Source organism: Varanus komodoensis, unplaced genomic scaffold (genome assembly GCF_004798865.1).
Source record: "Varanus komodoensis strain SLA01 unplaced genomic scaffold, ASM479886v1 scaffold17, whole genome shotgun sequence".
Lineage (NCBI taxonomy): Eukaryota > Metazoa > Chordata > Lepidosauria > Squamata > Varanidae > Varanus > Varanus komodoensis.
Genome location: NW_025335505.1, coordinates 8,734,485 through 8,748,160, shown reverse-complemented (window position 1 = coordinate 8,748,160; position 13,676 = coordinate 8,734,485). Strand labels below are relative to the sequence as shown.

At 44.2% G+C, this 13,676-nt stretch overlaps 1 protein-coding gene across 1 annotated transcript in view; it reads right to left on the bottom strand.

Moving 5' to 3' along the window:
• Window positions 1–13,676, bottom strand: part of PHLPP1 (PH domain and leucine rich repeat protein phosphatase 1) — a 170,662-nt gene that overhangs the window by 20,477 nt on the left and 136,509 nt on the right. The window contains exon 11 of the mRNA XM_044426270.1: window positions 644–844. Within this exon, the coding sequence (XP_044282205.1) occupies window positions 644–844 (201 nt within the window). The remainder of the gene's footprint in view (window positions 1–643; window positions 845–13,676) is intronic.

The following is a 13,676-nucleotide window of genomic DNA, read 5'->3' as shown; positions in this document are numbered from 1 at the left end:
GGGGGGGGGGGTTGGGGGGGATGTCTTCCCTTCATGCATTCAAAGACACAGCCCCTTCTTGCAAAACATTCTTTATTGACCAAAGGCTGAGCTTGCACAGAGGCATTCATTGAACCCAGTCTAGTATTCATCTCCAGGAACTCTCCTTATGAGCAGGAAGGGCCTTCTGAAAATGGATACACCTCCTCTGCATACTGTCCCCTAATCGGATAGGCCTCCCCTGCCAACATCCCATCATGGGATCAAGAGCCATGCCCGCCACATTTGTCCCTGAGAAAAGCCCCTGCTCCAAGTCTCCTGCCAACTGCACATCTTGGCCATATCCAGGGGCTGCCTAGCCACCTGGGGAGTCTGTCCTTGAGAGAAGTGCCTCCACTTCTCCCGTCACAGTGCCTGGGAACAGCCCACATGACCCGGCCCCCACCACACTTCTTCTTTTGATTCTTCTGGAGACCAGCCAGCAGCTCTCGAGAATGTGCACCCAAAGCAGTCATCTTTACCACGGCCAACAGTAAGCATCTTGGGGCTAAGATCCTCCATTTCAAGGGGCCGCACACATACAATGAGCTGTATAAATAATATTATAACTATCCAAACTGTCCCATGAACAGGAGCAACAGCCACGGCAATGCCGTCCTCCTACCTTGCGGGAAAGCTCTGCAGGCGGTTGTAGGCCATGTGCAGAATCTTCAGGCGGGGGTGGCCTGTTAGCAGAGGCACACATTTATCCGTGAGCTGATTGTTGGTCAGATAGAGTTCCTGCAAAATGCTACAGGTCTCTTCAGAGAGCGTGGCTGGAGGCAGCATTTCCAGTTTGTTGGCAGAAGCATTCAGATACCTCAAGCTGCAAAACAAGGCATCGGTAGGTGAGATGTTCATCTGGCTTAATTAAAGCAAATGATCAAACAAACAAACCCTGCAGGTAGGGAGAAGCACCTGACCCATCAGAGTAATGAGAAAGGAAATTCAAAGAGCTTCCCAGACTGAAACTATAAATGAATCCAAAGTGTATAATTATAGATACCAGTACCCTTTCCCTCATTATGAAAGAATTTATGCAGAAGTAGTATAATGTTCATGTGTGAGGATCAGCCTGAATTGCATCAGCCTTCTCAAGCCTAGCCCCTTTCAGATATGTCATACCACAACTCCCATCATCTGTAATCAGCATGGTGCGTTACAGGAGTTGTAGTCCAAAACAGCTAGAAGGCATCTGGTTGGAGAAGGCAATGTTGTATTGAAAAAAGTAGCAGCTAGCTATGATGATTGCTTCCATACAGCCTGTAAGAAAAACAAGTGAGCTGGTTTGTATGATCAAAATAAGCTACAGTGCATTACTTAAATGGTGGAAGATGCAGGTTCAATCTTTGTAACAATTACTCAGGAATGGTTTGGTGTGTCATTCAAACCTGGGTTGCATGACCATGTGAACCAGGTATGTGTGTGCATTGACTTTTTCCGTGTTGGAAAATTGTGAAATGTGAAGTGGTACCAAATGCAAGCAAGGAACTCTTCAGCGTTATTTGAAATGCAGAGACAGAGCAACATTCAAGTTTGGTGACTTCATTATTTCAGAGAAGCTGGTGAAAATCTAGCCTTTCTTTAACCAAAGTTGGAAACACCCCATTTTTCCCTTCCCCTCTTTGTCTCATGATTCCTAAAATTTGGCAGAGGGGGTTTGTTTTTCTGAAAATCTCTGTTATAATTTAAAAGGGGACATGGTGCATCATGAAAACTCAAAAACATGTGGAGCACAGGTATATTTCAATGTCAGAATCCCAAGTGCACAAGACTTCTATCATGCAGGAAATAGCAAATATTTTCCTCTGAAAACCCTTCATGCTCTTCTTCTGACTCATTCTAAAACTGCAAGGATTCAGATTTCTGTAGCAACTGAAATATTGCAAGCAGAAGTAAGTATGCTCAGGAATACTATCACTTTAATTCAAGTACATATTTCAGAGTTGCTAGTGAAAATCTAGCATTTCTTTAAGCTTAGGCTGATTTTTCACCTATGTTCTTACCTGGATCAACTGGGCTACAGTTATCCATGCACTGGCAACCTCGTGCCTGGATTACTTATAATGCCCTTTAAGTGGGGCTGTCTTTGAAAATGATCTGGACACTTCAACTAATCCAGAATAGGGTGGTGCAGCTTTTGACAAGAACTAGTGAACATATTAAACCAGTCCTCCACTGGCTGCACTGGGGGCCTGTTGTGGTCTGGGCCCAGTTCAAAGCGCTGATGTTAACAAAGCCCTAAATAGTTTGGGCCAAGATACCTGAGGGAATGCCTTTCCCCATATATCCCTTCCGGAGATCCTTCTCTGTGAACCATTCCCCAGTGAAGTGAGGGGGAAATGGCTTGGAGAAGGGCTTTCTCTAGGATTGTACCTTATTTATGGAACACTCTAGGAAGGGCACCTGGCGCTGTCAGCTAGCTTTTCGACACCAGGTAAATACATTTTTATTCAATCAGGTATTTTAGCAGTTATTGGTTATAACATTATTTTAATTTCTATTACTGCGTGCCTTGCTGTAATTTTGCCAATTGCTAGTTTTTATTTTTTAATTGGATTTTATGCTTTTAATTGTTATTTTATTGTTTCTTTTCCTGTTTTATTGTAAGCTGTCCAGAAAACCCATTGGGCTATGGAGCGGCATATAAATACAATAAATAACTACAGAAAGAAACACAGATAGATTTTCTGTTATCATGGCAAATGGCTTGGGGCCAGGATATCTGAAGGAACACTTCCTCCTGCTTGAGTTTTCCCAAACCTTCCAATGGAGGTTATATATGCCACCCACCCCGGAAGAAAAGTTAGGGCGGTGGACAGGCAAGATGGGGCTTTCTCCCTAGCAGCACTCCTACTGTGCAACTTCCATCCTTGCCTTGCTTTAGATATGCAGTGAAAACTTCTCTACTCTTTCTGGATTTCAGTGGGATTTTAATGTTGCTCTCTGCTTCATTTTGAAGATGTATCTGTTTTACTTTTAATTTGCTGTTACATGTCTTGTTGCTTCAAATTGTACCTCACCTTGAAGGCCCTAACAGGCACAAAGGCAATTATAAATAATTTTAATAACTAACCTGCCCATCATTTTTGACAAAAGCAAAAGCAACCCCTGCATAAAGCGAACAGATTCCCTGAGGCACTTGTGGGCAGTTTGCCAGTTCCGCCTGCATTCCAAGAGCCCGGCTGTGTGTTGTTGTTTTTCGTTTTTAAATTCTTAGCTGTCATGGTTGCAATGACATGCCTGACATTATGAAGGCAAACACATTTTTAAGACAATTGAAATTAAAAAGACAGAGAAATGAAAATTCATTATATTTTGTAACTGATGAGTCCATACTGTCTACATGGTTTCACTCACTCCTGTCCTCAAACTCTCACCTGCAAGGACCAGCTCAAAGTTTCTGTTTTTAAACAAAAAGTTCAACAGAATAGTTCTCAGAGTAAGTGTGATGTATTTTTCGCAAACCATGGGGGCGGGGAGCGGGGGAATCCTCTTTCAGCCCAAGGGCCAAATTAACCTGCAGAACAAGTCTCAAAGGCTGTATTCCAGGGCACACATGCCTGAAAACCAGGGGGCTGGGAGCTAGAAGGTTAAAGAAGCAGGGCCAAAATTACCAAAAATGCCAACCTATGTTACCTCAAAGCTCTTAACTGCCAGTAATTAAGGCTTAGGAGAGGCATGCCAATCTTAGAACTGTTTTGCAGAATGCACAAAAGCCAGCAAACCATGAAACATGTATGTATGTATGTATGTATGTATGTCCTGCCTTTTTTCTTACAAAGAACTCAGAGTGGCTTACTTCAATCGCCTCCTCCTGCTCTCAAGCTTACCCTCACAATCACCCTGTGACGTAGGCTGGGCTTAGAGGCTGTGACTGGCCCACAGTGGGCCATGGCTGAGTGGGGGCTAGAACCCAGACTGCCTCCTTGAGAAGAGATGGGAACAACGAAAGGGGGTATGCCCATCTGCATAATCTCTGAGGACCAGATTAGGACCCCAGGAAAGCTGGATTTGGCCCAGGGACCTTCTTTCTAGATTCTTCGCCCTCCCCCATCCTGCTTTTGGTGTCACTGGGTAAAATATACTGAGTACTCTTGCTAATATTTAAAAGATGCCCTTATCTTCATGGCTTTTTTGTCACAGCCTAACTGGGTAAGTTTCCTCTGGGGGCTGCGCTATTAAAACCATCAGTGATTTTCTGCTCAGTTCTAGCAGCAAATCACAGTAGCTTCAAATGTTCACATGCAGCATTCAACAAAGATTTTGAAGTGAAAGTTAGTGTTTTCAGGCCACCACTGCTGCTTGCCACCAAAAATATTTGCTGTCCCTAGAAGAACAACAAATGTGGCAGAAGTCTGCATTAGTGCCAAGTGGTCTCTAGGTGGTCCACCCCAATTTAGATCTCTGTCTTATGAATTGGTGGGTTTGTGGGTTGTGATCCACAATGCGTAATCACACGGCTTGACCTAAGGACCACCGGCACTACCAGCAACATCACTGCTTGCTGTCACTTTTCACAGTTTCTTAAGGGAAAGAGGGGAAAGGTGGGGTCCAGGAGATAGGACTGGGGCCCCATGTTGCAGATTATAGCAACTGGATCCTAAATCCAGTGCTGAAAATGTTGAAGACCACTCTGGATTAGTTTATGCTATTCTGGATGAATCAATGAGAAATCATAGCAGCAACAATCAGAAAATGGTTTATAGGATCCTAAGAAAAGCCCTGCTGGATTGGACCAAAGGTCCATCTAGTGCAGCACTGACGCATGTGATGGCAAGCCAGCTGCCCGCAGGATCCGCCAAGCAGGATGGGTGCAAGTCCTCCTGCTGCCCAAGCTGCTCAGCAACTGGTGTGTGCAGGCTTGCCACCTCTGCCGAAGGAGGCAGCACACAGCCAGCAAGACTGGGAGCCACCGATAGCCTCCTCCCTCAGGAATCTGCCCGATCCCTTTTGAAAGCCACCCAGATTGGGGGCCATCACCACTTCCAGTGGCAGCAAATTCCAGAGTGTAACTACTCTGTGTGAAGAAGGACTTCCCTTTATCTGTCCTAAGCCTCCCACCAATCAGCTTCACAGGGTCACCCCAGATTCGAGGGTGATGAGTGATGGAGGAAAATGTCTCCCTCTCCGCTTTCTCCACATCATACATTATTTTAAGCGCCTCTGTCATGTCTCCCCTTCCTTGCCTTTCTTCTAAGCTGAACAGGCCCAGTTGTCATAGCTGCTCCAGCCCCGATTATTTTTGCTGCTCTTCGCCACACTTTCTCGAATTCAATAATGTCATTTTCAGGTAAGACAACCGGAACTGCACAGAGGCAAAAAAAGTCTGTGTGCTTTGCAGGTGGTGAGAACACTTACAAAATCAAGGAAACAAGCAGGGGAAGAAGTACTTCAATTTTAAAATATGTGTGGTCTAGATTGTATGACCAGAGAGGGGATGGTAACAGCTCCCTTTTCAGATAAACTATATGGACATCTACACCAAAAACTTCAGGATTTTGCTAACGAAAAAGTCAGCATGAACAGCAACAACACCCCGCAAATAAATTCAACCTCATCGGCTGGTTGAAACTTGTCTTCTGCAAATAAAAAGGGAAGCACATGACCAAGCAGTCACATGGATGGTGCAGAGGGTTTTTCTTCCCTGTGTGTGTAAAAGCCTTTCCATTAAAAATAAAAACCTCTGGGAGCTCAGGAGAACTGAAACTAGGTTAGCTCTACACATTCCAGAGAAGTCATTCTCACAGAAAAGCAGAACTAAATATTCAAGACCATTCATTATTTAACAAGAGCTGTGTAAAGTCCTGGGGGCAGATTGAAGTTTACAAGGTTACAAAGAGAAGCACTTCACTTAATTCCTCTATCTAGTAACCGGAAACATATGTCCATTCACAAATGACCATAAAATCAAGATATCAGATGTGTGAATGGCCTAAACAAAGCCAAACCAAATAAAGCTCAGAAACTGTCTCTACATAGTTAGTGCTGAAGTGGCAAAGAAAAATATCTTTGGGAATGAAAATGCATATATGAGCCACACTCCTAATTCTGCCATGGAACTGATGGTTTTGATCAAAACACACACAGACTTGCAAGTTTGTAGCAGAACTCCCCAATGGCTAGGCGTTTAAACAATAGCTTCTGGATACCTCAGTGCTGACTGATGCAGAGGGAAAAAAACCAGAGCCCTGCAGCATGTGCGTCTTCCTATGTGGTTGCCTGGACTGGCAAAAGTGTGTGCAAACTCAATATTCCGGACTGGGTCAACAGCCTTTTCAGCTCCTAAAGAATTAACACTTTCACATTCAGGTTCTTTACTCCATTGTCAGCATGAAGTGGTCCCTTGTAGGTATGGAATAATCCACACAGGCCAAATACCACAGCCATTCAGTGCCCAGATGTTTTAATGGGTGCAGTTTACATGAACAGCTGCAACACAGGGATGCTTTGCTGAGACACACCGTGTGCATGCATGAATCTGCTCTAGGACAGCAGCTTTGCGTTATTTGAAGATACAGCTCAGGGTTGGCAAGTTGGCAGCTTCCAGATGTTTCGGAGAACAACTCTAATAGGTCTTCACCATTAGCCATGCTGTCTGGGGTGATGGGGTAAGTCCTAGACATTTAGAGAGTACCAGGTTGGGGAAGGCTGGATCTAAATAATTTTAAAGGATTCCTCCCACTGTAGAAGGGTATGCTTTTGGCTGCTGCGATTTTGCTTAGTGCAGTAACATTAGTAGTCAACAATGTATGACTTTGCTGTAGTTATTTTTAAAAAGAAGAGTAAGGGCAGATCGCCCAAGGCCACTGAAAAGAAGACCCACAAATGGAGTCGCATGCATGGCCACTCATCATAAGGAACCAGCCATGGTGGGTTGTTGTCTTATCTGAACCTAGCCCACAAGCTTCAAGCTGGCTTATTTTAGCACAACAAGTCTCATCGACAAACTATGGTTTGTTCAATCTGTGATTGGTTAGCATTTTTTTTTAACCCAGGAGGCTAGTTCAATTGTGAGATGAAGGAAGCAGCAAATGAACTGCTTGGCAAGAACACCAAAGCAAAAACAGACCACTGCAGGAGAAATCATGGGTTCTGTAGCATAAAACGTTGGGATACCAGCTGGAGGATGGAGGGAAAGGAGGGAGAAAACAACACACACTGAGTCTGATTGTCTGCTGGGCATGCTGAGGGTTGTTCTACAAACAAACAACCCATCATGACTTCTTTGTAGGGTAGTATCAGGGCCAGGGCAACAGAACGCCAGGCAAGACAGAGTCTCGAAGCAAGGTTTAATGGCAAGTTCAAGAGCAAAGTCCAAGTCATAGTACAGGCCAAAGTCAGGAATAAGCCAAGGGTCAAGAACCAGGAGGACAACAGAGGTGCAGGCAGCTGAGACAGGGTAAGAGTGTGGGAGACACGGTACAGCTGGATACATGGCAAGCCAGGAGACAAGGCAAGGCAAGGCAAGACATACTACACAGCAGGAACCAGATGCAGCAGGGGTCGGGCAAGACGCAGGAGCTGAGCCAGAGCTTGCAGGGAGCAACATGATGAGGCAGGATACATGGGCAAGGCAGGATATAGGTCAGGCAAGGGGCAGGCAACCCAGCAAACAGGCAAGCCTGTGCTACAGAGGCAACAGGGCAAGGCAGGAGACACAGCAGCAACCAGGAGCTGGCACGACAACAAAGAGGAGGAGCTGTGTTGCTGAGGCCAGTCCTGGAGGGAAGAGCTTGCTCTGATAGCGCTCTTCCTTCAGGACTCCAGCTGACGCTTGTCAGTAGACTGAGCGCTCCAGCAGGGTCTGGGACCAATCCTGCAAATGTGGTGGTGGCTGCTCTGGTTCCGGCCACCAGAGCAGCCCAGATCCTGACAGGTGGTTTAGTGCTGACATGCCAATATGGCCACTATCTTCGCTTATGTTATGGAAAACAACTTTTCAGTCAGTGGAGATTGTCAGTTTGAAGCTGGCAACAGGATTTTCAAGACCCAATAGCCTTTCAAGACTCATTTATTCACAAAAAGCATTTCATGGGAGTTTAAGACAACGAGATTGTTGCTTGGCAAATCCAGAACAATATTGGAGGAAAATCCCTCTGTGTGTCTAATCAATCTATCTATCGCTTTTCTACAGAATGTGAGAAAATTCCATCACTGAACTGGTCCAAGAATTTTATGTACAAAAGTGAACCTAGTTGAAATTAATTCTGAATCATGCTTCCAGGGACAAACACTAGACAATCTTTTCCATCGCAATACAGGCTATCATGTTCCGCACTTACTAAAAATATGGGGAAATTCATTAAACCTGCCTTGCCACACACACATTCCCTTCTGCATCTACCCACCTAACACACAAAGGGATGCAAATATTAACCTGAAGTGACAGGCTACATAGAGAACATCAAACAAAGCAGAGAAAACAAAGCCTTGCAGTTAGATCAAATGAATGGAGAAGACACTGGAAGTATCCCTGAAATGGCCCAGATTTGCACATTTCCTTTTTTAATAACCAGAAGTGAATGAACAATGCATCAGAGAAATGTGTTGTGTTAGTTATCTTACATTTCCTCCAAAGGAAAAAACAACTGTTTTAGTTTTACAACTAACTTGTGAAGTAAGCGAGGCAAAAAGAATTAAGCCTGGGTGCAGATGTTAATACTTCCAAGTCTTTTAACAATAGTCAGTGACTGGGAAGTATTTTGCCTGCACCAAGCCAGCAACTTCTCAGAAAATATCCAGGGACCAAATATTCTACTCACTACATTTGCCTCGTTCAATGCACTCAGTATTTTTTCCTTGAGTTAAAAAATAAGCACCTTGAAGGGGAAAGAGATTTTAATAGAAAAGGAGGCACTGAAAGAATCTGGTCACTATTTTCTAAAAGAAACAACTGCAGGAATGGCCAGTTGTAAAGATGCCCATGTAGAGATGAAAGAGGCAGATTTCTGGTAGTCTACCAGCAATCCATAATACTCAAAGGAATTCTCCATTTCACAACACAATCTGCTGCTGATGACCCCACTGATTATCTGTAGCTCCCCATTTTTCAGTCAAGTAAAAGTGCTCTTACCCATCCTGTTCTAGCATGGAAGATGTCTGCCACATGCCTGAGATAAGGACACATCTCAAAGGCAAAAATAAAAACAAGAAGCAGTACAGATTTGAAGTGATAAACAGTGAAAATCATGAAAATTTCATAAGACAAGAACGGGGAGATACTTTAATTAAGCCACCTTGAGTGCCATGAGTGCTGTGACAGGCTGCAAGTCGTTGGAAAGCTATAAATACTGGCCTGATTAGAATCCAACCCTTCTCTCCCACACAGTCCCAGTAACAGTAGTCTGGAAAAAGAAAAGCATAGATAAAAAATGAGAACGTGACCATCTCCCATAGGTGGATGCCACAAGATGGATGGTGTGAGAGATGGATGGCATGCTCCCTCACAGACAGCAGGTCAACTCAAACTGATTACCTAAGATTTTTGGAGGGGGGGAGAGGGCAAGATCTGTCCCTGCAGATTAAGACTTAAAGGCAAAGTCTCTTCTCTCATGTGGAGCTTTAATAATTACCCCTCTAGATTCCCCAGTCATTTTGTGCAAACGTCCAAAGCTGAGCCCCTTCCTCAAGCCAGCAGGGAGAGGATTCATGTTTCCTCAGCTCCTTCGTGAGTGAGCTTTCCATTTCCATCAGGGAAGGTAACTCGGGCAGGGAAGCACACCTATTTAACAGCATGCCTGGTAGCAGCTGCCAACAGGACAGGCCATTCCAGGTAAGTGTGCTGCCCAAGGAGAGGAGGATCTTTTCATTTCTTCCCCGAGATGCCACTTCAGGTCTGGTTGCAGAGGAGGGGACGCCTGTTCCCCAAGTCCTGTTCCTTCTTCAGCAGCTTTCTTGGTAGAAGGCTTTCTTTTTAAAACCCGCTTACAGCACCAGCATTTTATGTTTTCCCATTGACCACTTCCTCAGCAGTCAGCGTGGAAACACAAGCTAAGAGCCTCAAAGCAGGCCAGTAAAGCAAAAAATGCTGCAGACAAGTAACTTTTGTGGGCTTGTTTGCAAAGCTGGCAGCATCACCAAAACAGGACCTCAGCTGTGTACATGTTCTTCGAATTCCCACCACTAATGGATACTCCAGTTTGGTTATCTAAACTGCTAGTCCAGATCTAAGAAATCTATGAGCAGGCTTGTCCAAAGACCAGAGCTATTCCTTCATTAGTGAAATCTGCAAAACTCATTGAGTGAAATTAGCAGACTAATGTACCTAACCTCTGGTAAGAATATTTTCACCACATACCGAAGACTAAACGGTAACTTGGTTGTCCTACAAGAGTACATATTATTACCTTCTCTAGGCAATGATGACACTACACACTGAAAAGACAGTGGCATCTCTGCACATACAGATACTTCAACACCCAAGAATCCATTACAAAGAGATTCTGGGCTTGTTTTCCTGTTATTGCCACCAGACAGAAGTTGCTAGAAAAGGTTTCCACAGGCAAGAGGCTCCATTTGTAACGATCAAGAAACACTCACTATAGCCAGAGAACTTCCACCCCACCCGCCGTATGCCTCCGTACTTGCACCGACTGCTAGCAAGAACATACAGCGGGGATGTTAAAAATCTCTATGTGGCAAGCAGCTCATGTGAGGCACCTCTTCATTTGCAATTAGAAGTATTTCCAGGTGGGCATCATAACATGCCTTATTCTAGATCCTGAAAGGGGAACTTCTGTGCATAGGAAGGAGCCACTTCTGAAGCGCTTTGTATTAGGAGAAAGACATGGTGCAGCCGCTCCCACACAGCTCGATGGGAGTTTTGTAAGTCACAGAATAGTCTCTGAAGGCATCTGCATGAAATAGCCAGGGTTCAGTATATGAGCAATACACCTGTCTGTTCCAAAGACAATGCAAAGTCTGCTGAGGCACATTCCTCACTGAAAGCATCTTGTTCTGTTCCGTTGGGATACTTCCAGTTATCATGGCCTGAAGATATGGACAAAATGCTTGATCAAGTTCGACTGATCACCGGGAAGCTAGCTCCTTGCCTCTCTTGATTTATTACATCTAGCGGGGTAGAAGTCCCTGGTCAGGTGCAGGGTAAAAGAGAAAGAAGTGAGAGCACTCACTCCCAGCTCCCTTAAAAGAGGTTGGCGATGCAGCTGTACTGAAGAAAAGCACCTGTTGTCAAGATAGGCTGGTGTACCTGCCGTAACTCTATTTGGAAAAAGATAACTTGGCTTCAGTTATCCACACACTGGTAATCTCCTATTTGGATTACTGCACTCTCTATGAATTGCATTTAAAGATGGTCTACAAACGTCAGTTATTTCTGAATGCAACAAGACTGATAACTCAGACTAAATAGCATGTACACATGGCTTAGCCATCATCACAGGCTCCTACTGTGTTTCCACATCTAATAGAAAGCACTTTTTGACCTTGCTTGGGGCTAGAGAAGGATGACCTCTCTCTACACATACCTAAGATGTTCTTCAGAGATCCTTCTCCCTAGGTTGGCTGCTGGCAAGGGAACCTTATCAGTGGTGAGACCTCTGACTATAGAACATTCCAAAGACATCTTGCTTAATGCACTCTGGTACTAAGCCGAAACAATTTCATTTCCCCAGGCCTTTCAAAACTGCTCCAGGTCTAATCAGTTTCTCTTTGCTGCATATTTTTATTTACTTGCTTTGTTAACCCAAGGGAGAGCAATATCTAAGTTTTCTGAACTATGTACTTAAGAAAAAGTTTCCAGTATAAATTCACCAAAGCAAAAATGCATTATCTTACAGAAATCAGATCTGCCAATGAAAAGCTAAAGGGAACCTCTTTGAATTTAACAATTCCATGCAGAACTAGCTTAACACAAATAAAGTTTGTTGTGCTATAAAACAGTATTATTTCAATCTGAAGAACTAGTACTTTCCCATACCCTTTAAAACTTAAGCTACAAAAAGAATTATTTCTATTTGAATGAATAAAACAAAACATCTGGTCTCTCAACAGATGGCTTGGAAACTTAAAGACAAGGTACCCTTATGTGGTAGCAGCAAACTGATTGCTGTAGAGCACCACTATTGCAAATTAGCTGGAAGCTATGACTAAGTGAAAAAGAAGGCAGAAAAATGCCCAACTAATACCCAACCACATGGAATTTAAAATCAGCACAGTAGCTGAGCAATCTTTGAGTTAATCTGAACTGAGTCATATTGAATGTACTACAACTAATGGGGGCACAAGGAAGCAATTGCAACTGAGGAAGTTATGGAGAAAAGATAGGTGCAGCACTGGGACAAACAGAACAGAAGGAAACAGCAGGTTGAGGCAAGGAAAACCTCATTAGCACCACCATTAGCTGGTGTCCAGGATTCCAATAATCCATCCTTCCCTAACCTTTTAGGTTAAATATCTGGAGGGCTCAGTTTCCAAGATTCATGACTGTTGGCTGTACTTACTGGAACTGATGAGAATGGACATCCAAAATGTCAAGAGGGACTCCAGGTCCAGGAAAGCTCAAGTAACCCATTACTTCACTACTTTGTGTCAAACAGATTTGGTAGCAGAGGTGGATGACAATGGTGGTGGCCACTTTCAGTCCCAGAGCAGGTGTGCCTGTATTCACCAGTTGTTGGGAAACGTGAGTGAGAAGGTGCCATTGCGCTCATATCCTACTTGTGGATCTCCCACAGGCTGCTGGTCAGCCACTGCATGAACAAATGCTGGACAATATGGACCCTTGGTCTGATCCAGCATGGCTCTATTTATGCCACTTCCATCAATTTCTTCAGCACTGGGAAGCACCCCTTGCAGAAAGAGAATGGAGAGGTGCCCTGCTCCTTACAAGCCCCACATACATGTCAGAGCCTCAAAAAGCTTTTAAACAGAAGCTAGTCTGTCCTCTGATCATCACTGAGCTGCAGCCATCCAGAATTCTAGGGGACGGGATGAAGCACTGGGGTAAAGCAGATTATTTCCATGGAGAAGGTCCTGGGTTCAATTTCCAATCTCCAGGTATGAGCTGGGAGAGATTTCTGAGAAATCTTGGTGAGCGGCTTGGTATATACTACTACTTACTGGTATAGTAGATGAGCCCATGCTCTGGCTCAGGACAATGAATCACAATCTCAGTACCTAGAATCACTGTCTGCCAAAGTACTTGGACTAGGTGAATGCACTTAATCTATCACTGAGGACCAGGATGGATCATGAGCTGGGCACTAGAAGACCAGTGGTGCTCCTGCACACAGAGCCTCCTACACTATATATTGCAGGTAATCTGCCCCAGCACAGACAACATCTAGTGCACACTGGTAAAAACTTGGATAGTGCTCCCTCAGGGATGACAGTGCACGCTGGATGCTCTGAAGCCAATGAATAAGCTAAGGTTTCAACTTGACGTTTAATTTCAGCAGCAAAGGTTAGCCATTGTACTTATTAAATCAGAGTCAGTATATTCTTGTCTGTGTGAAAGCAGTGGTGGCCCAAGCAGCAGGAGGAAGGAACATGTAACTGCCCAAATGTCATTCCACTATTAAAGCCTATTGTATGTTCAAATGCGTGAGGATTCCCTGAAAGAAAGAGATGCTGAGCTGAAAGTAGGTTGGTGGGGTATTTTGCTTTTCAATTTGCTTTCTAGTAGCTGAGCCACA